We start from the raw sequence: 24631 nt of genomic DNA, 5'->3' as shown, positions 1-24631 counted from the left end.
TTTTTGAAATAGCAGTTCGATTTTTTGCAAGTCTTGAGTTCAGCTTTCTCTGACATCATACTTTCTTCCTGCTGTGCAGTTTCCAGTGTTCTCTGCATCTTCAATAAGTCTAAAGTTTAGCTGTTAATGAGCAATTGTGAGAACTTGTAGCCATACTTAATAGATTGTTCACAGTTCACTTCTAACATGCTATGATGCCACACAGACCAAGGCTGGACAATGCTATAGTACAGCAAGATTTGTTGTTTGAGGCAAAGCAGTACCAACCTTATTTCAATTAATGTGCACACCCAAGCTTTTCTCAACTAAATTCCAAAAAAATATGCACAGAGAATTCACGTATGTACGGTATAACCCAGCTATATTTTCAGCCTCTTCCCTCTTGATACACTATGTGATCAAAAGTATCTGGACACCCCCAAAAGCATACGTTTTTCATCTTAGGTGCATTGTTCTGCCACCTACTGCCAAGTACTCCATAGCAGCGACCTCAGTAGTCATTCGACATCGCGAGGGAGCAGAATGGGGCGCTCCGTGGAACTCACGGACTTCGAACGTGGTCAGCTGATTGGGTGTCACTTGTGTTAGAAGTCTGTACGCAAGATTTCCACACTCCTAAACATCCCTAGGTTCACTGTTTCTGATGTGATAGCGAAATGGAAATGTGAAGGGACACGTACAGCATGAAAGTGTACAGGCTGACCTAGTCTGTTGACTGACACACTGGCGACAGTTGAAGAGGGTCGTCAAGTGTAATAGGCAGGCATCTATCCAGACCTTCGCACAGGAATTCCAAACTGCATCAGGATCCACTCCAAGTACTATGACAGTTCAGCAGGAGGTAAGAAAACTTGGATTTCGTGGTTGAGAGGCTGCCCATAAGCCACACATCACGCAGGCCAGTGCCAAACGACGCCTCGTTGGGTGTAAGGAGCATAAACATTGGACGATTGAACAGTGGAAAAACGTTGTGTGGAGTGACGAATCATGGTACACAATGTGGCGATCCGTTGGTAGGGTGTGGGTATGGCGAATGCCCGGTGACCGTCATCTGCCAGCATGTGTAGAGCCAACAGTAAAATTCGGAGGCGGTGGTGTTATGGTGTGGTCGTGCTTTTCATGGAGGGGGCTTGCACCCTTTGTTGTTTTGCATGGCACTATCATAGCACAGCCCTACATTGATGTTTTAAGCACCTTCTTGCTTCCCACTGTTGAAGAGCACTTCCGGAATGGCGATTACATCTTTCAACACGATCGAGCACCTGTTCATAATACATGGCCTGTGGCAGAGTGGTTACATGACAATAACATCCCTGTAATAGACTGGCCTGAAGAATGGGCTGCCATTTCTCAAGCAACCTTCCAGCACCTGATTGAACGTATGCCTGCAAGAGTGGAAGCTGTCATCAAGGCTAAGGGTGGGCCAACACCATATTGAATTCCAGCATTACCGATGGAGGGCGCCACAAACTTGTACGGTAGGTTCAGCCAGATGTCCGGATACTTTTGATCACATAGTGTACTTTTCACTTTTCTGAATCTGCAGAAGATTGTAACTGTCTGTTACCTTTGGGTTATTTCTTTTTTACTTGGCATATTCAGCAAAATCTCTGTAAATTGGCAAACATAACTTTACACTGCGATGAGTAGGAGGGGGGGGGAATAAAACCCAGAAAGCATGATTCGAAGACAAATATATGCATGACGTGATATACAGTAAAGCACTTAACAGAGGTCCTACAGGACTGTCCAATTGAAATGCTTGGCAGCCTGTTGCTGGAATTCCTCCCAGTCACCACCTCCTCCTCTTCCTCCTCCTCCCTCCTCCATTTAAGGAACCAAATCCACACTTGATGAAACAGTTTGCGATTGTCAATGAAGGAATAGCATCCCAGACAACTGTCACACTCTTCATAGCCTCCATCATGTTCCACTTGCGAATTTCTTCCTCTGGAACATTTCTAGTGACTTCAAGGAGAAACTAATGCACCAGTCGGGTTTCTGTAGGGACGTTTAAGAGATGAACTGATACTTTGATGTATGGGCTGCAGGTACCTCATTGTGTTGGTTGGCAGAAAAAGCAAATGCACATTAAAAAAAAAGAAATTACAATACATCTGTGCACAGCATACTGATCTTTCAAGAGAATATTTCTGTCCTGTACGCTGGAGGCACATCAGCCTCTCCTCAAATGTTTGCCCGTCAACCAGTCGTTTTTAGATGCCTTGCACTTGCATGGAAACTACTTGCTCTTGAAACATTGTATCTTCTTGAACTTTCCTATGACAGGGTGGGCGAGTATCTCGCTTCTGTCCGCAATGCAACACAGAAGGACAATAACCCTATTCCTGTACGACTTTTCACCATGCCGCTTCTCTCCTTTAAGAGTGTAAGTCCATGTGGGATTGGCATTAAAAAACAATGCACTTTCATCAGTGTGGAAACTTGTTCTTCGTGCATGATTTGATAATATGAGCCATGCTTTCTCGTGAAATATCAACAAGGATGGGAGGATCCATCTATTCAATACTGTACTGAATACCACCTTCAATGCATATTTGCTTTGCAGTATTTGCACCTTGTATTTTTCGAGTTCTTTGCTGTCGTATTTTTTGTAGACGTTGAAAGCATGGACACAGGAATTCCAAATTCTTTAGCCTTTTCAGCTTTTGTTTGTTGTCCTTTGTCAACCGTATTTAATACGGTATTGAATAGGTGTACCTTTCCATCATTGTTGATAGTGATCAATCGTCAGTACAGACCAAAATGAAATTCATTTCATATGATTCTCGCCAACCGTTTTTATCGCCAATGTTTGCGAATTCTGCTTTTCCGCACACTGCCTGCCATGTGATATTGTGGCGTTCCTAAAAATGTTAAAGCCACCTGTTTGAACACTGAAACTCCAGTCTTTAGTGCCAACTCATTTGCTTTCCCCTTAATAATCTTGCCATCAACAGGGATATTGCTTAAACATGCTGCACCCACTTGATCAGTTTCACTTTCTGATCAGTGTATTCACCTCTATGAATGCATATTTGCGTTGCAGTATTTGCACCTTGCATTTCTTGAGTTCCATGCTCTCATATTTTTTACAGATGTTGAAAGCATGGACACAGAAATTCCAAATTCTTTAGTTTTTTCCATTTTTGTTTGGTGTCCTTCGTCAGCTTTCTTTATAATTTTCATCTTCTTGCTCAGTGTCTTGGCAGTATACTGACGTTTAGCCATCTCACAACACAAAAATGAACTCATATGCTAAACTGGTACTAACAATAAACTAAAAACAGTATTAATAAAATATGACTACGACGTACATCTGACTGAAAAGCAATTCTTACATAACTGCAAGAACATAAAAGAACCAAGGTTTCACTCGAACCTAGTAACTCTTAAGCACACTGTAGACACACCAAAGTGAACGTGGGGAAAGCTATCGCTGGATGCTCCAGAATATGCATTACATTGTGACAAAACCTATTATGACACAGATAAATTTTGAATTGAAATTACTATAAAATACTGTTTAAGAAATTCAAGGTAATTTTCAATTAAAAAGTCTGAATTTTGAAATACAGTAACATGCAAAACCTTACCTCAAGTGTCTGGGAATGAGAGATTCTTTGACTATGGAAGGATTTTGAATTAAATTTTGAATTATTGAGGTTTTACTCTATTAAAAGTCTGGTCCTAATCATACCTTTATATTAAAAACACAGTTGGTTTATATAATCTTATTATTTTCCTATAATTGTACTGCTCTTTCTGATATAGCATCATTGGTCCCCTTTTCTTTTTTTTAGACTGAGGAGTTCAAGCAAAAATTAGCCAGTCTTGGCGAGTCCTCACTCCGAAATTTTACGATGGATGCAACGACTACAGATTCAGTGTATCAGTTTGAGGGCGAAGACTACAGGTGATATGATGTTGCTATTTATAATTTAGAATATCTTGATTTCTTAATCATTCTCTTCTTTCTTTGTCTTATTTCTCTGGAGTTTAAATAGCACCTTTGTTAGTAAATTAATGAATAGTTTTGAGACAACAGTAACAAAGAACAAGTAGTACAATGAAATGCCAGTATAATGAACTCTTGGGGTATCATACTATTATTTTCATTGAAGTAGAGACTGTGATGTGCTGATAAGCCAAGGACAGAGTAACAGTTCGTCCAGCTAGTTATCTAGTCCATTGATCTTTCACTGTGGCACACCCCTCTCACTGGCTAGGTCATTGACACGCTGTAGTATTTTTTTATTTTTAGTTGCTTTATTTGTGGTGCTCCCCTTATTATTGTTGTTGCTGCCACTAGTCTTTTGAACACTATTTAGAGGTCTAATGAGCTTTTAATGGGTAGTTTTCTTTGATTTTCTGTTAAGTAATTTAAGTTTACGTGAACTGTTTTTGTGATATTATTATTATTATTATTGAAGTTGTCTTGCTTTCGGAAAATGGTGAGTTCAAGCCCCACCGTCGGTAGCCCTGAAGATGGTTTTTCGTGGTTTCCCATTTTCACCACAGGCAAATGCTGGGGTTGCATCTTGGTTAAGGCCACGGCCGCTTCCTTCCCACTCCTAGCCCATTTCTATCCCATTGTTGCCATAACGCCGAACTTTGCCGGTGCGATATAAGCAAATTGTAAAACAACATTCTCACCTTCTTTTCCTTGTAGTAGGCACTTGTGCAAGGTGGTTTATTGTGTAAAACACTTTCAATGAACAAAATTATTGTAAATAAGGTTTAATGTATGACTCAACCTTGAGAAAATTGTATAATAAGATGGCTGAAGATGGTTGATACAGCGAGCAAAACATGTCCCAATTAACGTTTGTATTGTAATGTCCCTTTAGTGACAATAAATGTTATGTATTGAAAAAAGAATTGTAAATACTACACATTGTTCTCCCGCAACTCAGGCTCTCCATAGCAGGTGCCGCGATCCTCAGCCATCATCCAGCAGTCCACCCCTGGCCCGAACCCGACCAGGTTTGTTCCACCTTCAGTAGACCTACTCACGTGGTTCCCACTTGGCATTACCATGACTGAGTTCACAGCCGTGGGTTCCCCCTAGGTTGGGCTCGCTCCGTTCCCAACCTGCGGCTCGTTCAGGCTACGTAGGGCAAAGTGATGTGTTGGTTTCAGCACACCGCAGTGAGCTTTCACCTCAGTCACCAGCACCCACTTCACCTGAACCACCGTATCACCCATGCAGAGGTAACATGGATGCTTCTCGAGCATGTGTGGGCGAGGTTTCCACTTCCAAGCCATGGCTTGGGCTAGTAACGATCACACTGCCTCAAGACGTTTTCTGTCAATACCCATTTTTGGTCAGCGAGAGGGTATTTTATTTCCCTCAGACCCTCCAGACTTGTCTGGAGGGCCCCCCTATCTGCCACCTGGGATGTGCCCGATAGGGGAACAGACAAGAAAACCCCCACGGGTCACCACTGGTTAAATTTTAGAAAGGATATTCCCATGTAAATTCATAGCAAGAAAGTTAGCACTTTCTTACTGGTGCTTATATATGTTTCCAAAGTATATACATGGTTAAATTAGGTTAGCTGACGCTGTTTGAATAAGAAAGCTGATTTTTTTTTTTTTTCCCCCCCACAAAATGTGAACTTCAGCATCGTTTTCTCACTGTGCCCTTGCAAGCTCTCTCGTCAACATTTGAAGGCTATGTCGGAGTCAATTCGTAATACCCTTCAACTGCTGTTCCACAAAGAAAATTAGAAACGAAAGAGAACATGTTTTCATAACAAATACATTAATAATGTGGTTGATAGCAGTTGTGAACTCATTAGAAATAAAGGCTGAAGCAAACAATTGCTTAATTTTAATATTATATACTGAAATTAAGTACTAATATAATTCACCTCAAGATATGACAGTGTACATCACTGATTTCAGAGGATAGTTTATATTTTCTCGCGTCTAGTTAAGTTTTGGAATGTTCCCATGTAAATTCGTAGCAACGTAGTTATAATTTCTCTACGTGCGCTTGAAATATGTTTTGTGATTCATGTACGGTTAGTTTAGGTGATGCTGTTTGAAGAAGGAAACTGAATCATTTGCGACAGAGGCCTCTGGAGTGATACTATAATTTTTTTAGAATTAAATTAAACTTATACTTTCACGTGGTATCGGATTTCGAAAAATAACATACGAGTAAGCCTTAGTGTAAATATCATCCGCGATAACGCAAGTTTTCAACAAATTGGTTGCCATTTCGTACAGATTTGAACCCGATGAGTGCTACGCCCGCCTATAGACGGGCTGACGCGACCGGTGCATCACTGCTACACCTGTCTAGAGACGGTGCACAGGAACTTTAATATTTTTGAGTTTCCCGGTTCACTCTCGAGTGCCAATTCGATCTCTGGCATGTTCTGCCATCTGTTGGGCATTATTTAGAACTAATTGATCACAGCTAATAGCTTTGGGAAGTAACTTGAGCTTTTTGAAGAAGTCTGTGGAGCTCGTCTGTGATGTAACAAGCATGGCGGAACAACAAGCTAGTGGCTCTCGCAGCAATGTTATTTTGGATCAAAGAATCTTTCAGTTATTAACTACAGCAGAAAGTGATGATAAAGATGATGATTTTAATGAATTGTTAAGCGATTTTGAAAGTGAGAGTGATACAGAGTGCTGTAAATATTGTAAGTGAGAAAGAAACAGAACCTCCTTCTAAACGCAGGAAGAAAAACACTGTGAGTTCAAGAGCTATTTCATCACTATTTTCATATCGGACGGATAACTTTTCTGCACCAGACTTTCAAGCCACCCCGAAATCGTTCGCTTTTTTAAAACTATTCTGTCAGAGACGTTGGTGCAGCTGGTTGTCGATGAAACAAATCAGAACTTATCACAAACAACTAACAGAAAACTTTGAGCTGTCGGCACATTCCGGGGTTAGAAAGTAATTTAAAATATCAACTTATGTGCCATACTTGTAAGGAGTTACATGAAGTAGTTGCCTACAGATTTTACGAAATCACTTTATTTTGGGCTCTTTACTTTGCACTAGCTGTTACCCTCGGCTTCGCTCTCGAGGATTTCGAAAGTTGATAAAAATTAATTGTTCCTTGTTACTGCACTAAGACATTATCTGAAAATCCCTAGGGTATAAAAACTCGCCGAAAAATTGCATTTCATTTACGCCAGAACCTCTTTGTAAACCACGTTTGCGGCATTGCCTTTTGGGGCTAAGATGACCAGCTACTGGCAGAGCAAAATCTGGAACATGCAACATGGAACTCTTGTAACCGTACAACAGGGTTACAGATTCCATTCAGTATTTATTATTATTATTACCGGTATTATTATTATTATTATTATTATTATTATTATTATTATTATTATTATTATTATTATTATTATTATTATTATTATTATTATGAACCCGATTCATGAGATCTTATATTCTGTTTCTCATCATTTAGACTGTAATAATTAGGTATCACGCATATTATTGTATTTAATCATAGGTTAAGTGAATTTTGTTTGTAATTATTCTGTATTGTAATAAGTGAGATTTGTTGGTTTCAAATAGTCATGCTGTGGCTTGTAACTCTGGCCAGATGAGCTGGCAGAGTATTTTGCAATAGAGGCTAAGTTTAACTGAGAATGTTATGTGCAAGGAGGTTTCCCGGTGATGCATGCAATATACTCTTCTGTAATCCGCTTGGGCACGCTTAGACGACACATGACTGATGACATCAGTGCGTGGGCATGTGATTGCGACCAAGTGTCTGTATTCGCCAGCTACTGTATGTTGAGGTGGAAGGGATGACCCGAGAGTAGGGAAACGAGTGGTCATCACAAGGTTATAAAAGTCGATGCAACGGTGGTGAGAGGTATCAGATCATATGTATCAGTCAGATGTATCAAATGGAAGAAGTGGTCTTAGAGTGATGGTCAGAGCTAAGAGTTGTGTTTGAAGAGGTCTTGTAATAATCGAGGAGGTCTACAAGCGGTGGTTGTATCCGAGCAGAGACGGGTACTATGCTGATAAAGAAACATCATCTTCTTGTGAGGATGGACTTCACAAGATGTTTCAATAATATTTTCCAATTTCTTATAATATATTGAGTGGACGTAACTACATTGGAGCTTACTACACGCGTACATGGCATGTAGGTCTACTCCTGGTTACATAAGAAGATAACAGCAGACGGCTCCCGACTTCAGCTCATAGGTTTTTCCAGGAATTTAAAGTTCATCAGCGGTATATGCAGACATCAGGTAATTAAAGCATCAGACATGTTATGCATTCATAACATGAAGAAGAATGTAATCAGCGGCGATATCACATTTCACTTCAAGTTCATGCCAATAGCTTTTTTTGTTTAGATTAAATTTTCTTTTTAAATGTTACCGCAAATCTCACTATATATATTTTTTTGTTAAATTAAAATACGTCAATGCTTGTTCATTGTGACGTAAATTATAGTCATAAACTCAGTTTTATTTTAATTATAATAAGCGATTCTAGTTCCATGTACAATCCTCAATTGTGGAAATGCAACCGTAATCTAATATTGTCCTGATCCATATCCCTGTATATTGCCAGATATGTGAGTTTATCACCTCACGCCTTGAGATAATTGATATAAGAGGTATGCTCTACCAAATTTTGTTGTTTTTATTTAAAAAGCAACTGGCGCTCAAACAAATGTTATGTATATTGTGTGAAAGAGATGAAGGTATTAGAGTAGTGGTTGGAGTAGCCACACTCTATAAGTTAAAAAAAAAAGGGGGCGGGGTTTTTCTCTATTTCTAAAGGAGATTAAAATACCAATTTTCACGCCTGTCACATGTTAAGTTTGAGATATACTGTAGATATTCTAATTTTGAAAACTGCCCCACTGCTTGGCCGAGAGTTCATCGTTGAGGCATTCTGTTCTGAGTTCCGGTTTCGATTCCGGGCGGGGTCGGATATTTTAATCGCGTGTAATTAATTCTTCTGGCTCAAGGACTGGTTGTTTGTGTTTGTCCCAACACTCTCCTCGTCATATTCACTCAATGCAGCACATTACCAACCTCAACAGGAATACGCAGTACTAATTACATCCCTACACATAGGGTTGCATCAGGAAGAGCATCCAGTCGTAATGCAGAGTCAAATCCACATGTGCGACACAGTTCGCACCCTCGACCCCACCGGTGTGGGGAAAACCGGTAGAAGAGAAGATACTCGTTGTAAAATACCACCCGCTTTTTGAAAAATGTTCACTCCCTTAAGTGGATTTTCCAGAAAAAGTGCGTTCATTTATTTTTGAAAGATTCCAAGTGCGGCCTACCAATTTTTAACATCTGTAACATCTTCCGTTTCTGGGATATATGTATCCTCATATATAGAATTCAACTCCTTCCTCATTTCTTTTCAACCCTCACCCCTTAAGTGGATTTTCTGAAAACAAAAATGTGTGTTCTTTTATTTTAAAGGAGATTCCAAATACCAAATTTTATGTCTGTAACATGTTAGGTTTTCGTGATATATTGTAGATGATCTCGCTACTGTAAGCATACTGGAGCTGATGTTGCCATGGTTACGGCAGTTCATTTCTTTATCCGATTCCTAGAGTAGCACAATAGTAATTTAATATAACAGATTCTACCTTTTCAATACACAATTGTTGCACTATAGGTTATATTACAACATATTAGTTAAAATGGTACCGGTTTCGACACGTATACAGTGTCATCATCAGCCATCGGTAAAACTAAGCAAGTAAATAGGTTTGCATATAGCAACAAAATACACAGGTTAAATAAAATTCGTAAATTGTTACGTTTAAAATAGTTCATATAAAATGTCCACACGTATCTACACGTTGGCGAGTATTAGTCTTATACATTATCTGGAGTGTTTACTGTTTAATTTATACTTTGATATGATAAAAACTTTTGCGAACACATTGAAATCTTGTTCATGATACTGTATTGAGAAATAGTCCGGTCACTGCTGGTTGCATAGTCTTCTTAATTTGAAGTGTTTGCTGTTGGTATTAAAATGTACATGTAGGTCCTATTATATTGTGTAGGACTAAGGTTCGTCAACTCCCCTCCACACTATCAGCTTTCCGGCACGCTGCAGCAAGGTCTTACGTCCTGATTGAACCGAGGAACCTTATGAATGTACTCGGTGGATGAAGCTGTACGCACAAACCGGCTTCTGTGGTAGGGTCATGTGAGGCGAATGGAGGAGGATAATTTACCTAGGACAATAATGGACTCTGGTATGGAAGGTAAGAGAAGTAGAGGTAGACCAGGACTACGATGGTTAGACTCAGTTTCTAATGATTTAAAGATAAGAGGTATTGAACTAAATGAGGCCACAGCACTAGTTGCAAATTGAGAATTGTGGCAATGTTTAGTAAATTCACAGAGGCTTGCAGACTGAACACTGAAAGGCAAAACAGTCTATAATAATTATGTATGTATGTATGTATGTATGTATGTATGTATGTATGTATGTATGTATGTATTAGGTATAGGTGTTTCTCCAATAATGGAGGCCAGAATTTAGCTGTTAGTAATATGAAATGTGTGTTCATTCGTCACCAGATGGCTCATTGTACACTGGCACAGCACTAGCATTCCAAGTGGCAGCTGATGGCACCAGGTCTGGGAGGGGGGCATAACAGGTGTACATATGTTATGGAAGTATGACACTAATACAAGCCTTGAATGGAACATCTGGTGCTGAGGAATGTACGAATTTGGAAAACACTGAAACAAAATAACAGTTTTGAAAGGACAGGGAAGAGAACTACCTACGTAAATCCTTAGTGGCTGGCAACTACCTATTACTGAATTGATAGCTAGTGTCCCTGTTGAAATTAAGATTTTTGTGTATTTCCACAGCTTACCGTATAATCCTAGACCTGTAGTATTTAGTATGGGTAAGAGCTCGAACATCTTGGGACACAACATCATGACCAGACGATAGGACGTGCTCAGCTTTTGCTGACTTGTCTGGGTGGTTGAGACATATATTTTGTTTATGTTCCTTTATATGAGTACCAATGGACCAGCATGTTTGGCCAATATGTACCCTGCTGCAAGTACAGGGAATTTTGTACACCCCAGGGTGTAATAGTAATAACTGTGAGCAGTTTTAGTGACCGCGCCAAACACAATTTTAGCATTGTGCTTGCCGAGTACCTTGGCAATTTGATCTGTGGTATTATGAATGTAAGCCGGCCCCGTGGTGTAGGGGTAGCGTGCCTGCCTCTTACCCGGAGGCCCCGGGTTCGATTCCCGGCCACGTCAGGGATTTTTACCTGGACCTGAGGGCTGGTTCGACTAGGTGGAAAATAAATACTTAATTGTGAGTCCACTCAGCCTACGTGATTAGAATTCAGGAGCTAACTGACGGTGAGATAGCAGCCCCGGTCTCGAAAGCCAAGAATAACGGCCGAGAGGATTAGTCGTGCTGACCACACGACACCTCGTAATCTGCAGGCCTTCGGGCTGAGCAGCGGTCGCTTGGTAGGCTAAGGCCCTTCAAGGGCTGTAGTGCCATGGGGTTTGGTTTGGTTTGGTATTATGAATGTAAAGCAGGTAGGCAGTTCCCTTCCCCTCTTGTTTCTGTGAGCTTTGCTTAGTCGTCCATCTGGGATGCAGGGTTCTGTGAATTTGTACATCGCTGTAACCATTACCCTTGAGTATTTTTAATGAGGATACTTATATTTCAAAACTGAAGATGTTAGAGACATGAAAAGTGGTATTTGGAATCTGCTTTGAAAAATAAAGAAATTGGTATTTTACCCTTTACAGAAAATCCATTGGATGGGGATGAAAAGGAGTGAAAAATTGGTGGATTTGTACGGTGATACAGATATGTGTACCTCTAAAACCAAAGTACTCTGCGGGTGTTTGGTTCTTAATAGATCTCCTAGCCTGAACTCATTCTTAAGGAAGGCCATACCAATGTTCTGTATGCTGTAGTTGTTTCCTCTAAAATGGCACCTCACTTGTGTACCCTTTTCGTGGTATCAGTACATCAATAGATTAGAATAGTCCTGTAACTTTACTGCAGTTCTCGCCAGTAAATGCCAGTGCCTTATCTGGAGTGCATTTAAAAACAACACACATTTCATTATCATTAAAAATGTTTTTTTAATCTCTATCACTAATCATTGGTACCACATTATTTTCCCATGAATCTGCAGCGACCGTATCAACAGGTCCACTTTCTCCACAAACATTTTTGAATGAAATTTTATTCTGTCTTCACAGCCATCGAGCCACCTCGTACTTGCCTTACAACTTGTTTTTCCCAAGGCTGTAGCAAACTCTTCTGCTTTCGCACAAAGTACAGGCCCACTGATAGGAATTATTTTGTCTCTCTCTTGCTTGAACCACTTTAACATACGTTCATCAATGTCTAGATTTTTTGGTCCATGAACACTTTTTCCTGTACTAATTCCTACCCTGTTTAAAATTTTATCTTTATTCTTCAGAAACGTTGACAGCGTATTTGCTGGTATCCCGAATTCTTTAGCAATGTGCAATTTCCTTTTCACTCCTGTTTCTACTTCTTCAATAATTGTAATTTTTTTTGGCTACAGTCAGCGATTTGTACTGAACATTTGAGGGCTTGGAAAGAACCATGATACCATACAGTACTCAATAGAACACAAACTTTGCACAAAATACTACAAGAATACACTGAAAAGACTTAGGAAAATGCTCGACCTTTCAACATCTGCAGGAAGGCTGACTGTTATGAGGGCAGTGTGATTAAGTTGAAGCGACCTTGAGAGCATTCAGCACAGACATTCGGTGCCAGCCTGGGATTCAGCGGCTGGTGTCAATGCAGGGGTTGAAAACAAGAACTAGACTATTTAAGTAATGAAAACTATTCAGAAATAAAACTTTGTTAACATTTTCAGGTTTTTGACTTCGAACTAACCAATATAAATTTAAATTAGAGACTATATTTTAACATTATGTTGATAGGAAATTCAAGGGACCACAGGAAGAGTTTGAATTATCGATGAATTCAAATTAAAAATGTTTGAATTATCCAGGTTACACTGTATTATAATTTTTATACATTCTGAAAAATGGGAAATTTTTGTTCAGATGTGAGAAATTTCGTTTAGACACGTCATAATTTTATTTAGAATGGGTTGGCAATGCTGTGCAGGCTTATTTATATATTAGACATGTTGTAATATTTAGATATTGCATTGCTATGGTTACGTTAATAAGAAATTAAAATGTAGGAGCAGTTTCAACTTCATCATGGGCGACTTTGAGCCGTGGACTAAAATTGACAATATATAGTGCAAATACAATCAAATTTAAAAAAAAAAAAGTAAAATGAGATGCAATAGAAAGTGGACTTACTATGGATATGATTCACAACAGAAAAGAATTTAGAAGCCGAGTGTACAGCATCAAAACATTCCAGGAGAAACCACCAAAATGTAGACCCAAACTGGTCATATATGAGAAAGATAGGAAGATCAGAAGTGAAAGGATGAAGAGGTTCTGGGAGGAGGAGGAGGAGGAGGAGGAGGAGGAGGAGTTCAAGGAGAAGTTCAATGCTGTCCATAGGTGGCCAAATTCGGAAACGAGACAGAAGAATTACAAATTATTTTACAAAAGAGGAAAAAAAAATCTGTCTACCAGTATAATACTTCACAGTTCAAAAAAAATTAGGGGAACATGTTTTGTAACGTTTGGTATATGAACATTAATTTGGTAGATGGGGTTCCAGTGGTCGTACAGCATACCTTGAGACTTTAGCTACTCAGGGTATGTCAAATCAAAGTTATACTTCATCTGTAGGCATAGCGATGCGTTAAACTGTCAGGTGACCCCTCAAAACAAAGTGAATATCGGTGCCGTGTGTCGTCGTGAGGTACAGACTGCTGCGGTTATTTTGAGCACGTGCGCAAACCAGCACATCCCATGAGACACCTTAACAAGGTTCGAGTTGCAAGGGCCATTACTTTGATCCAGGAAGGATGGACTTTTCGTTGTGTTGCTGTGGATCTCAATATATCTCTGTCAGTTATTCAACGCTTGTGAAATCGCTACAGTGAGACAGGCCAGTTCACAAGGAGGGTTGGACAAGGTCGTGGACGCATGACAGCCCCACAGGATCACCAATATCTGACCATCTCTGCCTTGCGGTGTCATTCAGCAACTGCCAGAGAACTGCAACAAGACCTCAGGAAGGTCACTGGAGTCACAGTGTCTGACCAGACAGTGAGAAACAAGTTAAGAGAAGTGTCCTTACGACCCAGACATCCTGTTCATGTGCACCGTTTAACACAGCAGCATCGTGCAGCTCGCCTTCTGTTTGCCCGTACCCACGTCAACTGGCAACTTCGCCTATGGAGACCTGTGTTTTTCACAGATGAGTCCATATTTCCCGTGACACAGCATGATGGACGTCAACTTGTATGGAGACGCCATTGTGAGCAGTACATGCCAAATGTTGTCCAGGAAGGCGACCGATTCAGACAAGGTTCTGTGATGGTGTGGGATGGCATCAGGATTGATGGCCGTACGGATCTTGTCGTCGTCCGTGGTTATCTTACTGCTGTGGGGTACATCGATCAGACCTATTTGCTCAGCACGAACCTTATTGAAAAATAGCTCATTAATTACAATTTTGACTCAAGTCCTTTTGGTTTTGCAAGGTCCCTTCTATCAAATAATTCACTTGTACCATTTAAAGTCTACTCATTGTGCGTGTATTTAAATACAGCTGTGTTGCATTTGATACAACTGTCTTCAATGCATGTTACTCAGCAAGGCAGACTGTGTTTAAACAAGTATATGTACAATGAGTAGACTTAAGATGGTGTGATTGAAGTATTTAATATAAGGGACCTTGCAAAACCTAAAAAACATGAATGAAAATCTTTATTAACAAACTGTTTGTCATTAAGGTTTGTGCTGAGCAAATACCTCAGTTCCAGTTTTAATATTGTATGTGGAACAGCTCAAAGTCCAGTTTAAAAATTTTAAATGTACAGAAGTTAATAGGACTGTTCATTTTAGATTAATACTAATATCAAAGTCACACAACAAAATTCAACTAGTGGACTTTAAATCCACTGATTATAGTATTGTTGACTGGGAGATTTTTTTGCCTCTTTTGTAAAATAATTTGTAATATGTATGTAATATTTTTAAAGAGTTAATTTGATGGTATTTGCACTAAACATTGTCATTTTTAGTCCACAGATGATGAAGCATAATGGGGTCGAAACCAGTCCCAATTTATAAATGATTTGACATCATATTAAATGGTACTGAATAGGTGGACCTTCATTCTAATTTCTTATTAATGTGGATGTTTGTCCATATGGATCATAATGAAGTTTACATCGCATGATTGCTATGGTTAGCAGACAACCAGTATTGAAGTTTTAACAGACTCTTAGTGTTTTGTGCTGGATGTTATCCTTATTTTTGTGTGTTGTTAGTTTTTAGAAGCATTTCAGCATGGTAAGAAAATGTTGAGATCATTCAGACATTGTTTGCTATGTATGCTAGCCTTCTAGTCCCAGAAGCAAACTTTCACGCCACTTCTAGAGAAACAGTGTAACAAACTTTATTTTGGTTGTAAAGTTCGTGATTTTGTTAGAGGCTGGGCCGCAAATACGAGGGCCATCTGGAAAGTAGTATCCGTTAGCGCCGCATGAAGCGCTGACGACTCGGTTAGACGCTGGGCAAGGTCAGATCGTGTCAGTGGCTTGTCTGACTGCTCTGTGCGAGGTTGCCTGTGTTGTCTGTGATCGTTAAAACTGTTTAAACAAATTGAGAACCCCGCCAGTTGTGAAGTGAGGGCTGTGATTAAATTTCTTAATGCACAAAATATTCGACCTTGTGATATTCATCGCCAATTAACGGAGGTGTATGGAGACAATGTGATGGACGAGTCGTCTGTTCGGCGCTGGTGTCGCAACTTCAACCTGGGGAGGAGGAATACACACGATGAGGAGCATTCAGGGAGACCCTCTGTCATTACAGACCAACTGCTGAGCGCAGTAGACGAATGCGTGAGGAACAATCGGCGCGTCACAATTGAACTCTGTGAACATTTTCCTAATGTGTCATGAAATTGTCAAAGACCATCTGCATTATTCAAAAATCTCTGCAAGGTGAGTCCCTCGCATGCTTACAGAGGAGCACAAAACCAAGCATATGGCTGCAGCACTGACATTTCTGGGACATTATTCGATGAAGGAGAGACTTTCCTGACTCGCATCATTACTGGGGACGAAACATAGGTTTGTTATGCATCACCTGAGAGTAAACGACTGTCAATGGAGTGGCAGCATGCTCATTCACCAACCAAACCAAAGAAAATTCAAGACAGTTCTGTCCACCAGGAAACTCATGGCAACCGTTTTCTGGGATCGCCGAGGTGTACTGCTCATTGATCTTATGGTCCGTGGAGACACAATTAAAGCTAATGCGTATTGTGAAACATTAAAGAAATTACGGCGGGCAGTACAAAATCGACAGAGAGGTCTATTGTCTACAGGCGTCATTCTCCTTCATTATAAGTTAAAAACTTCATTTTCCCGTATTGAACTGAGATTCACAATTAGAATTAAGGAAGGTTCAGCCTTTTCAATACAAAACGTGCTGTATAAGATGTTCACAACATATTATTATATTATCAGAACCGGTTTCGACGCTTATTGCGTCATCATCAGCTACAAAAATCACAAATGGGCAAAGTACATATCATAAAAATTGCATAAATGACTCTTGCATGGCTGAATACAAATGGACTGCTTTTCTCCTTAAAGGCTAGAAGAAAATGAGTAAAATATGATGTGATGTGACACATAAAAGCGTAGTAGTTTGATGGGTGAGTATTGTGCATAAAATTGGTCTGATGCTTTGAACATAAAAGTCTGAATGTGATAATAACACGATGTAGTAAAAACAATGTAGTAAAATTGTCAACTCTTCTGTTGTTCAATTAAGACACATAAGTCCAGGTCCGATGTTATATGAGGTTATAATACCAATATAATGGTCCGTTATTGGACATTATACATTTTCCAGCTAACTCATTCTTGGTTGCCTGCGTTTCGCCCTCGTGTGCTAAGTTAGGCTCGTCAGTTGGGACTTAGCACACCACCCAAGACGCAAGGCTAGTGCATACCGTGGAGGACCAAGGACCAAGGGGGAAGTTTTCATTCCACCTAGAAGGTTACGCCTTCTCTCTGGCCAGGAGATTTGATGGGGTTTGGGGATTTGGAGTGGTTTGATGTTAAAAGGAAGGAGCTTTGGATTTGGTGAAGTGGGGGGGGATTGGCCTCTTGGCTAAGGTGCAGTGTCCGCTCTTTTGCTTTTTATTGTTTTTCTTTCATGGTTACATACATTACATACAATTGTTTAAAGGTTTACATTGGCTGGTTACATAGAGTGACTTATAATCTAATGAGGGTGCGATTATTTGGAAGGAATAGAGGGATGATTTGATGGTAGAAGGAGGTGATATTTGCTAGGGAGGTGAGAAGTAGTAGAAGGAGCTGGGAGTTGTTATATGAGTTGGGAGGGGGAGCGAGGCGGGTGTGGTTCTGTGAAGGGTTGCGATTGGGGTGGGTGGGTTTTTGTGGAGGGGAGCGTGATGCTTCCACCCGATGGTGCTTCCCGAAGAGCTGGATTCCATTTTCAATCAGGCGGTGAGTTTTTTCGGGGAGCTGGAGTTGTACTCTTACCATATAGGTTGGTCCTGTTGCGTTGTGGATTCTGCTTACTTTCTTCGGCTGTAGTCCTGATCGTTGAAGTTCCTGGTTTATTAGTTCTGGTGGGATGGCTGGGTTCACTCCTCTAATGACACAGCTGGTGCGAAGTGATGCTGGTGGATGCGGGGTTGTTCTATTGGGTTCGGACTCGGACTCGGGAGCTGGTGGCGGTGACGGTGGTCTTTCTGTGTCCATGGTGGTATTGTGGGCTGCTTCTTCTGTCGCTGGCCGGGTTGGGTAGGGAAACGGGGGACATTATAGTAGGGGAGGAGTGGGTCATGGTGGTAGTGGTTGTAGGGAGAGCTGCGGGCAGGAGAAGTAGCCACGATGGTGGTGGTAATGGTAGTGACTAGGGTAATGAGGGGATGGGTTGATGGCTGGGGTGGTGGGATGTATAGGGGTGTCCTTATTGGAGGTGGCTGGCAAGGTGGCTTGGTTCCCGGGTCCGGTCTGAACTCGTTTTCCAGTTGGGGTGGGCAGGGCTCAGCGAAGTGCGGCTTGGCGTTGATGTCAATTCCATATCGTATTGCTGTCTGGACAGCTCGTTCTGAAGAAAGTTGGAGGAGTACCCGGTCAGTAGGCATGTAGTTTTGATGTATTCTCCGGAGGTTTATAATCGGGATTCCTTCATTTTTCAGGTATGGGAACAGAACATCGTCTGTGTAGGCTAGATCTACGCCAGGTAGGATACAGTTGGGCATAGTGGTGGGAGGCCGACTTCCAGTTTGGTGTCTTGGCCTGGGTCACGGCTAGGGTACGAAGTGGAGACTGGAGTGTTCCCTAGCCGTAGTAAAAAGTGGCATAGATCGTATTCCGAGTTTGGAAGAGGCCACTGCATAGGCTACTTGAAGCCACCAGCAGTGCCAATGCACTATGAGAGCTATGTCTCATTTTCAAAAATTGATGCCTGCCTGGCCATCAAATGATGTAGATGTTGATTCCCATAGGGAACCTAAAATATTTGTCCCGAATGAGTAAATTTATAATACCAATATAATGGTATATAATCAATATAATCAATTTTTGAAATTGAGACATAGCTCTCATAGTGCATTGGCACTGCTGGTGGCTTCAAGTAGCCTATGCAGTGGCCTCCACGGTATGCACTAGCCTTGTGTCTTGGGTGGTGTGCTAAGTCCCAACTGACGAGCCTAACTTAGCACACGAGGGCGAAACACAGGCAACCAAGAATGAGTTAGCTGGAAAATTTATAATGTCCAATAACGGACCATTATATTGGTATTATAAATTTACTCATTCGGGACAAATATTTTAGGTTCCCTATGGGAATCAACATCTACATCGTTATATGAGGTTGGCGAGACCAACAAAAATATTTTGTCAAGACCGGGACACCTGATGTTAAGTGATTGAATAAGGTTGATCTTCAAATTAGTCTCAGCTCAACAAGGGTGGTGAATCTTAAAAGAAAGGAAAGAAAAAACTAAGTTAGTGAAATGGAAATCAAAATGGAGTCGCGGGAGGAAAATCGATCTTTCACACTCTCCACAGCACTTTTTACGTCCCACACCACTACCACTCTGCCCTCCTGACCCGCCTTAAACTCAGCCTCCGTACCCCTCTCCTGTCCCCTTCCCCCTCCCCCTCCCCTTTCCACCCCTCTCACTCTACCTTCGTTACTCAGTCACACCCATCTCACTTGTCCACAACTCTTCTCACACTACACACACAGCACGCTGAACAAGGTGAGTCTCATATCCTATCATCCTTGGCTCATAAATCCAGGCTTGGATTCAGTTAATTCAGTTGATATGAAAGGAAAAAAAGTTTCATTTTGTAGACCAGTGTTATTTAAATACAGTGAAACTTTGAGCGTACTGTATCTGATTTAACGTTTTCCCTGACCTTGCATCATAAAATGCAAGTTCATCCTGAAACTCCATATAATTGTTTCCTTGAACTGAAGTTTTCTTTATTTTTACAATTTCCTCAAAAATACACAAGAATTTTGAAGTCCCATGGTCAGGAACAATCTTGACCCTACGAGTTATTGGTTGGAATATATTACATGCTTCCCAACTGGTGAGCAGAAAGACTTGAAATGTCTTCAACATCATGTGCCATCCTGTTGGCAGTTGTAGAGAACGGCAATAATTGATACATGGGTAGCCTAGCGAAATTGAGAATTGTAGCGCGTAGTGTTTGTTGGATAAGTCATAGCAGCGAGGAATCAAGGTTATAAAAAAAGTAGTCTGCATTTAGTATGTTTCTTAACATAGTGAATTATGTTGTTTTAGTAACTTTTCCTAATTGTTAAGTGTTGTGTAACACCTGGAGAAGAGAGGTTTTTTTTTTCTCTCTGGATGAGAAAATAAAAATTTTGGAACAGTTTTGATGCCTCCATGGAGATGGACATGGACTTGGCTGCAAAACATTGCATATTTCTACATTAAACCAATCGTGAAGAAATTGGTGGAAATTGAAAACAGTTTTGTGCATTGCAGTCCTTACTTCTCAAAAGACCGTGAATCCATGAAAGTGTTATCATTGTAGGAGTTGGTATCCTTCCTTACAAGTTGGTTTAAGCAAACCTGGACTGCTATCGCAAACACTGATGGTCACATCTGAAGGGAAAAGTGCTATATATCACTGCATGGCTTGGCATCAACAGCTTCAGAGCTGGATTGACCAGCTCAAGAAAAGACAAACTTTTTACAAGACTGTTTCTGGGGATAGTGCAGCCATTAATCCTGCTATGGTCAGCGACTGGAAACATCAGCTTCTGCAGCTAATTGAAGGTTTTGAAGTGAAGGATGTGTTAATCACTTTCGAAACCAGACTTTTCTATAACCTTCTACCAAGCAGGACGTCAAAGGTGACCCTTGCCATGGTGGTATGAAATTCAAGTGGAGGGTTACAGCTCTTCTGGGCTATAATATTGATGGAATTGAAAAGCTCCCTCCAGTTATTCTTGGAAAATTTAACAAGCCTGGGTGCTTCAAAACATGAAGCTACCAACAAAGTACAGAGCCAAATCACAAGCCTGGATGAAGTCTGTCATTTTATACAAGTATCTCGTAATGGGCTCCAAAAACTGAAAGATCTGTTTATTGACCAATGCTTGGCTCATCCAAGAACACTAATTCTCTAGGAAGTTTGAAGGTTGTGTTTTCCCCTCAGACTGTGTGAGTCAGCTGCAACCATTGGATCTGGGCATCATTCCTGCTTTCAGATACAAATATCACAAGCTGATCTGAAAGGCTGTGCCAGTGATTGATTCGGTAATTATGTGTTGTTTGACAATAATTCAAGCACTGCTGAGATCTGAACTGTAGATCAAATACTGGAGGACTACACATGAGGAAAAGCTCTGACAGAAAAGGTGAATTTTGTTGAGGCACTTCAAGGGCTTCATTTTGCGAGATGATGTCTACAACAGTTTGATGTCGAGCACAGTTTGTTAGTGTTTTGCAGTGGTTAAAGTATGAACTGTATTTGATGAAATGTGAGAAGAGTTAGCAAATGTCTGTTTTTGACAGGGTGAAGAAGAAGGCCTAGTGATATAGTCTTTTGTGCTATTGTGAATATAAGCTGCCTTTTCAAGTTTTAATAGTTGTGTTTACCGTATGATTAACATCACCCTACTCTCAGATGTGTAGCGTATTGTATTTATCCCTCAGTAAGTCACTTATGGACCGTTCTGTTTTCCATTTCTTTCTATCATCTTTGTAATCACGTCACCGGGCGAGTTGGCCGTGCGGTTAGGGCCGCGCAGCTGTGAGCTTGCATCCAGGAGATAGTGGGTTCGTTTCCCACTGTCGGCAGTCCTGAAGATGGTTTTCCTTGTTTTCCAATTTTCACACCATGCGAATGCTGGGGCTGTACCTTAACACGTTCCGTGCGGTTCGGGTCACCATGTGCCCCGAAACATGTTACTCTTATCCGTTGGTGGGAACTTCCCAGAATTGCGAAGTAAGTAACTACGTCCTAGTTACGAATTTCCGTTAACTAATGGCAACATAGTGTTCCAATTGAAGCAAAGGATCGAGGCATACTGCTAGTTTTGATCGGCCCACCGGTGACCCGAAGGAAGTTTTTCTCATCTTCCATTCATATCGCTTCGGGTCACCCTGAGTCCCAATTGTTGTTTGACCTATATTTTTACGCGGGAATCGCTTAGCGCGGTTACGGTGAATGAAGCCTAGAGTGTTGCCCGCAGATCGTAGTCTGTTGTTTAAGGAGTACCACCCTTCTGATATCTGCTTTCTACATTGCTCTTAGGAAAGCCAATAGAGGTTATTGGAGTTATTGGAATAGTTATTGACATATTTACTGTCTTCCGTATATAATATTTACAAGCAATTTCACGTCCTTTTTTAGGTATGGAGCTTTCACATTCTGACACACCGCTGCACGGAAAAGAAAGAGGGTTAGGACAGCACTGGGGTGAGCCTATATTACGTTCCGTGCGGTTCGGGTCACCATGTGCCCCAAAACATGTTACTCTTATCCATCGGTGCGAACTTCCCAGAATTGCGAAGTAAGTAACTACGTCCTAGTTACGAATTTCTGTTAACTAATGGCAACATAGTGTTCCAATTGAAGTAAAGGATCGAGGCATACTGCTAGTTTTGATCGGCCCACCGGTGACCCAATTATTTCCGGGGTCATTTCTGTTTCACGCAATTGTTGAATCGGAACACTGTCGCACAGGTAAATACGCTGGAATGTCTCCTCAACAATAACGCACACAAGTGCACTTGCATTGTTTAGGATTTCATACTAGGGAGTAAACAAAGTCAAATTCGTCAGGTCACCGGTGACCCGAACCGATAATAACTAAAGGCAGCATCGGGTCACCGGTAGGCCGATACGACGTAACATTAAGTCATCGAAATTCACTGCCGCAGGGAACGTGTTAATTAAGGCCATGGCCGCTTCCTTACCACTCCTAGCCATTTCCAATCCAATCGTCACCAAAAGACCTATCTGTGTCAATGCGACATAAAACACATTTAAAAAACCTATGTTGTTATTTTAATCGCATGGCAAAAAAGTCGGCACAAAATAAATACTTTTCTTGATTTTACACTTCTTCAGAATAGTCCCCAAAGTGATGTAAGATAGGGGTTTCATTGAAGATGGTTATATGAGATACATGTGTGTTTATGTTTTATTTTTATTTTTCAGAGAGAAGCAGAAGATTCTTGGTATTGGTAATTGGATTGAGCCACCAAAACGAGAACGGAAAGCAAACTACGCTGTAGATGCCTATTTTCGTGAAGCATTACGTGTTTCAGAACCAAAGGCCCCAAAAGTAAGGATTCACCACTTGGTAAAGTAACATTTGTATAAGAAGGGTTCTTGATGTTATAGTTTTTGCAAATCGTACTTGATGACAGTAGTGGCTGGTAAAAATAAGAGGTCATCAAAAAGGCGGGATGCTAGTAACCTGCTCCCTCATAGTTCACGCTGGATGGTTAAAGGACTATACTCTAATGGGTTTGATTTGAGAGTTTATGATCAGAAATTCTTGAGCTAATCTCATTTCATTTTCCAGTGACTTGTTGCTGACTTTTTGATATCTGTGTTAGTCTGTATTTAACAGTTAACACCTTTAAAATAAACATATTTTAAGTTTTATTTGAAATGTGGTATCTTCACGAGTTTCCATCTTTCATGCAGTTAATCTATGGCTTCTTTATTTATAAAAAAAATAAAATTGAAGACATTGTATCGAAAACATTTTATGTTATTTGAGACTAAAAGGAAAGTAAGATACCCGTGAAACTATAGTTTAACAATATGGAAGGTTGGCTGCAAAAAATGTTGTGTGACCATTTTGGTTTATATTTTGTTTTAGATTCTTTTGATTACAGTATAACACTCACCATTACACATATAGGCTAATGCATCAATAGCTGACACATTTAAATTGGAAGCATTTTTACCTGTGTCTTAAGAACGGATAGGTGGTCCTGGATTTGGTATTGACTGTCTTCATATATACAAATGTGTTTACATTTACTAACATACTGGTACAACTCCTGATTACAGCAATAATAATACAAAAGAATTTTAATGAAATACCAAAAGTCATGATTTTATGACGTCACAGTAAGTGAGATACTGTTAAGTTACAGCCGACTCGGTCCATCGCTCTGCAGCGCTCGACGGCGGACTAAAATTTTAGCTGCTCTCAGCAACTTGTGTATTGTGGTTGTGTGTGGGGTTGTTTTTTTTAGTAATGGCAGTAAATGTACTTGTACCAGATCATTTCCTAATTAATATATGCAGTCCACTTAATTTACTCTCCGGATTTGCTAAGGACCTTAATTCACATGTTATTCATGGTCCTCTGGGTTGGATATTCATGTTGGAAGGACATACTCTTAGTATGATATATTACAGAAAATTTATATTATATAATATATTATAGAAAAGAACAAAGCACATGTTCACCTCGTAGCGCAATTGATTCATGCGAGAGTCAGGTGTCATTATGCATACATCTCACACCTACTGCACACTAAGTCTAAATGAACTTGATTGAAATGCAACTCATGTGTTTCATACAATTTGCGTACATAGCCTAACCTACACATACTGCTGTGATGTATTCAGCTGCCGGTCTTGAAGATCAGCTATTGCTCAGATTTGTGTGGTCATGCAGAACATTTATAAGGCATTCAGTCCTTAATATTCCTTAATAATCAAGAATGGGACCGCTAGATTGAGAAGATATTGAGAATGCTGCTGTTCTAAACTTTAAATGTCATCGGTGTTTTTCCTTGTCATAGGCTTTTTGCCTGCACGTTATGTCAGGCTTGGTTTCTCAAACTTTTTCACTCCTGCTCCCCTCCTAGCCAATTCGATGTGATGGGTTTCTACATAGATTTTCTGCCTGAATTTTCGACAATGATTTCATC

General features: G+C 40.5%; 1 protein-coding gene across 2 annotated transcripts in view; it reads left to right on the top strand.

Moving 5' to 3' along the window:
* The window catches only part of Iswi (Imitation SWI), a 304965-nt gene that overhangs the window by 224962 nt on the left and 55372 nt on the right, over window positions 1-24631 (top strand). For both annotated transcript variants that reach the window (XM_068225541.1, XM_068225540.1), the window contains exons 15-16: window positions 3804-3916; window positions 22893-23019. In XM_068225541.1, the coding sequence (XP_068081642.1) occupies window positions 3804-3916; window positions 22893-23019 (240 nt within the window). The remainder of the gene's footprint in view (window positions 1-3803; window positions 3917-22892; window positions 23020-24631) is intronic.

This window comes from Anabrus simplex, chromosome 1 (genome assembly GCF_040414725.1).
Source record: "Anabrus simplex isolate iqAnaSimp1 chromosome 1, ASM4041472v1, whole genome shotgun sequence".
In the NCBI taxonomy this organism is placed as follows: Eukaryota; Metazoa; Arthropoda; class Insecta; order Orthoptera; family Tettigoniidae; genus Anabrus; species Anabrus simplex.
The sequence above is the reverse complement of the archived record's forward strand: the minus strand, read 5'-3'. Positions and strand labels throughout refer to the sequence as shown.